The sequence below is a fragment of the Lipotes vexillifer genome, unplaced genomic scaffold (assembly GCF_000442215.2).
Source record: "Lipotes vexillifer unplaced genomic scaffold, Lipotes_vexillifer_v1.1 scaffold395, whole genome shotgun sequence".
In the NCBI taxonomy this organism is placed as follows: domain Eukaryota; kingdom Metazoa; phylum Chordata; class Mammalia; order Artiodactyla; family Lipotidae; genus Lipotes; species Lipotes vexillifer.
Window position 1 is genome coordinate 3,194,342 of NW_006797390.1, and position 4,447 is coordinate 3,198,788.

Consider the following 4,447-nt stretch of genomic DNA (forward strand, 5'->3'; position numbering starts at 1 on the left):
TGGTAGGGGCGGGCTGGGCCCTGGGACAGGCCAGAAGACGAGTCGGAGTCATTCTCCACGCTTCCAGGGCTGTAGATGCTGGGGGACGTGCTTCGGTTATCCTGGTCGATATCCCTAGGGTCGCTGCTGCCATCATCATTGAGGCTCCGCCCATCCAAACTATCCAGATCCGAGGGAGACTGTGGCCGAGGGAGCTCCTGCTGTGGAAGAGGGAGGGCCATTTCTCCCTTTCCTTTTCCTTCCTTGCTTCTGGATTTGGGGCCGCCCTCACACAAAATAACCTCCCGCTCACAGCACACCACTGTGCCTCGATGCGATGAGTACTGCTGGAGCCCACCTCCCTGCCACCCGGGGATTCCCCCACTCTCCCCCGAGTCTCTGCTGCTCCCCAGCAGCCGCCTGCGTCCCCTCCTCAAGTGCCCATCTCTAGCACCTTCTCCCAATCCACAGCTGAACCCAAATCCCTGTCTTCCACCCACCAGCCCATCTGCCATCCTCTCATCTCATCTACCCCTTTAACTACACATCCCAGAAACCACTGGTTCTGAGGAAGGCCACTTCTGCATGTTCCTTCCACTGAGACTCCTCGGCCTGGATCTCCGCCCCAGCCCCTGCGTGAAAGCCAGCACCTAGAAAAGGAGAGGCTAGAATCCCCACACTCTTCCCATCCCCTTCTGGCCCTGCCCGATCATCTGACAGTCTGGCCAAGGCCCTAAAGATCTGACTGACACACAGACAGGCTACTTTAATAAGCACTAGGATAAGGCTTTTCTCGCATATTCCAGGCAAAACTAAAATAAGAACTGTGAGCAAAAGGAAGTTTGGGTGAAAGAATGGTCAGAAAATGGGTCAGGATGGCTGCAAGGGTCTCCCACCTCAGTTTTGGTCTTTTTTGGCGCGTTGGTCTCCTCACTTTCACTCTCCGAGATCTCCTCACTCCGGCCCTGCTTGCTGACCTTTGGGGTGGAGGCTTCCTCTACTCGGGCCTTCTGTTAGAGAGAAAGAAAATTCCTGTCCTATACCTCCCGAGCTCCACCAGTACCCTCCGCCAGACAGGAAGTTCCCCCCAACACACATACACACCATCAGCCCTGGTGCCTGGGCATCCTGTTGCAGGACATGGGGACAGAATACCTTGGCCGTCTGCCTAGACTTCTCGGCTTTGCCATCACTGCTGGACGTGCTGACCCCTCCAGGGGAGGCCCGGCCCCTCGATCTCAGTTCTTCCCGGGGCCCAGGGGCCTCTTTCTTCCGTCCACTCCTCATTGACATCTGAGGGAGAAGGAAGCAAGCAGATAATGTCGTTTTCTACATTGTACCTCACTTTATCATGTGCCTTATTTCTATTCTTCCCCTCCAGCGGGTGTCCCAGAAGGATGGGGTTCAAAGCCAGGCTTGTCTGCTGGGGGGTGGAGGTGCTGCCTGGCGGTGGAAGAGAGGAAAGAGGGGAGCTGGGTGGCAGCAATTGATACAAGGGACTGGAGAGACCCTGGGCAACAATCAGGGTGATTGATTAATCAGGAAACTTTGCTTCCTCCAGCTTCTACGGTCACTGCCTTCTTAATGCAGGTGAAAGCAGGACAGTGGTCCTAAGTCTGGAAAGTGCAGGTAGCTAAAGAGAGCCAGGAAGGCCATGCAGCAGCCATACGTAAGAGGCCACCTGCTGCCCATCCCACCAAGTCCTACCCAGGGCCTCAACCTGATACACACCAGTGCCAGGCTCCTCAGATGTAAACGGGGTCAACAGGACTCACAAATGCCAAGACCAACAGACAACCCAGAATCGTCAAACACGTGAAGAAAACTTGGGTGGCAGGGGCGGGCTGGGCCCTGGGACAGGCCAGAAGCTTCCCTGTCCTTGATCTTTCGTGTTTCTCATTTTAGCTCCTACTCACTGAGTCTTTATTCTGTCGTGTCTTCATTCTTCAGGCTGTGGAGACCCCATTCTCCTCTGCCTGGGCAGCTGAATACAGAAACTTATCTCCTTCACCCTAAGTTCCCCACAGCTGTGGCCTAGGAAGCAGGATCTCCAAGTTTCCAGTACAGGCACCTGGAACTCACACGGTCTGTTTTCAGTGAAGCCTGTTGGAAAAAGACCATCAGAGTCTCCAAATTGGGGAACACTAGTCTGAAGGGGACACTACCGTGCCTGTCAAGGGGCTGAGTAAGCAGCCCAGCCATGAGACACTGCTGGCGTGCCCATGGGTCGTCCCAGCCACCTGTGAGGGCAACTCTGCCGGCAATAGCATCCCTTTCATCTCGTGGGAAGGCAGGAAACACCGAGGTGCCTATGCACCCCAGTTCAGGAGATCACACCGTGTCACCCTTCATGATCCCTAGGAAATAGATGCACGCACACAAATTCCACAGAGCCTTTAAAAGGAGCATAAAGAAATGTAGCTGGAGTATTAGCTAATTTATGGAGCACCTTCTTTACGTCAAGCCCTTACATGTACAATTTCATTTAATATTTACAACCAACCCTGAAAAGGAGGTATTCTTTTTTTTTTTTTTTTTTTCGGTACGCGGGCCTCTCACTGTTGTGGCCTCTCCCGTTGCGGAGCACAGGCTCCAGACACGCAGGCTCAGCGGCCATGGCTCCCGGACCCAGCCGCTCCGCGGCATGTGGGATCTTCCCGGACTGGGGCACGAACCCATGTCCCCTGCATCGGCAGGCGAACTCTCAACCACTGCGCCACCAGGGAAGCCCAAGGAGGTATTCTTATTATCCCCATTATATAGGTGAAGAAACCGAGGCTCAAAGATTGTGACTGTGACTTGCCCGACTTCGTGTGATACACAGTGAGGAACCAGTGACAGCACCAGAACCAAGCCCCATCTCCCTGACTTCAAAGCCCATGCTCGCTCTTCAGTACTTAGCTGTACTCTCATCAGAAGTTGGGGAGAATTCTCAGAAGGCCTAGATCAGTCCCAGAGATATGAAAAGAATCTTTTTGCACATCAGAGTAGGTGGGAGAACAATGTCCCATTCGGGCACACAGCCCGACCAAGGCCAAGACCAAACCGAGGTATCCCCAAAGTGCAGAACTTCAATTCTGAGTCTCATAAGACCCCTGCTCTAGTGCTTGCGTTCCCTACGGCTAGAGGAAAAGTCCAGGCTCTCACTCTACCAACCAAATCAGTGAATAACAGTGGGTAAACGAGACAAATGTACACATTTGTAAGCCTATCTTCCCACCTGGCTTAAGACAGGGACTCATACCTCCTCACGGCCTATCTACATATCTCTATCTACATAGCCAGTAATTTTCATTTGCACTTGTTTGCATTTCTTGCTAAGTATCACATCTCTCCATATTACTAACCATAAGATCTTTTGAGAACAAAAATGATATCTTCTTACTGTTTTCTTCCTTTCTGTATTCCCCACAGATGTCATGTATATATGGATGTTCTGGTCTGTTCTTGCTACTGACCTTTAAACCCACCGACTTCAGTAGGTCTTCTCGAATGAAGTGCGGCTGGCCTCAGTGGAAATGGAGTAGGCTTAGCCACCTATTCTGAGTTAGTTAGGAGGCCTGGCTAGGGAAATAGCCTTTCTACATTCTGTAGCATATTTCTCCCAAGGAATACAGAGTAAATACCTCTCACTCACCTCCACTGAACCCTACTGAGGCATGCAGTGAGGGGTGAGCCTAACCTTTCCAGGAAACTTAATAACAATTTACTTACTTAGAGTCCCGAAATAGCTGGGACGGAGCCCCCTGTCTTCTGAACTTACAGCTGATGCTCTGCCCAGTACACCAGCCATTTCTCTTCCATTACAACTATTACCACACTTTTGAGTTGTTGTGTGAATTGGTTTTCAAATACTGTCAACCCCCCCAAAGAACAAAACCCAACATAACAAAAGGGGAAAAGGATCCTAACAAAAGCGCGAGAGATGACTGTGACTGGGGTGTCCTTGCCAGCCACTTAAAGGAGGGTGCTCATCTCTCCTTCCTATCACAGAACCTGTTCATGGTTGGTGAGAGTCAGGGGATCCAATAGGTCAGAGAAAGGCAGGGTGTACCTGAAGAAAAGCAAGCCTTGCGTGGCCCTCCCCCACCTCAACTTCTTTAATCAGTTAAAATCTGATAAAATTAGCAATGAGTAGCTCTGAAGGAGAAAAGCAGTCATAAAAGGGTAGGTGACCCTGGCGAGAAGGAGAGAGAAGGAGGTAGGGCTGGGTTATATATACATTCCTGAACCTGGAGCACGTTTTAGCACCAACAAGCTGAGCTACCCTCTTTCCTGTCCTAGTAGCTGGTCACTGTAACTCCGATCTGTCTACAAGCACTATGTGTCTGCAAAACACTAAGCACATTCACCTTCAGCACCTTACCGCAAAAGCAAAAGGATAAAGGCCGGATTGCGGAGGTGAAAACATGAAAAATAGGGAAAGAGTCTCTAAGAAAGAACAAGAAAAGAAATTAAACGAAAAATC

The 4,447-nt window shown here is 51.0% G+C and overlaps 1 protein-coding gene across 1 annotated transcript in view; it reads right to left on the reverse strand.

Moving 5' to 3' along the window:
- ATN1 (atrophin 1) overlaps positions 1 to 1,922 on the reverse strand; it is a 6,941-nt gene extending 5,019 nt beyond the window's left edge. The window contains 5 exon segments of the mRNA XM_007469393.1: position 1; positions 3 to 200; positions 876 to 989; positions 1,135 to 1,272; positions 1,896 to 1,922. The exon segment at position 1 is cut by the window's left edge and continues 1,585 nt beyond it. Of these exon segments, the coding sequence (XP_007469455.1) occupies position 1; positions 3 to 200; positions 876 to 989; positions 1,135 to 1,272; positions 1,896 to 1,922 (478 nt within the window).
- Between the last annotated feature and the right edge of the window lie 2,525 nt (positions 1,923 to 4,447).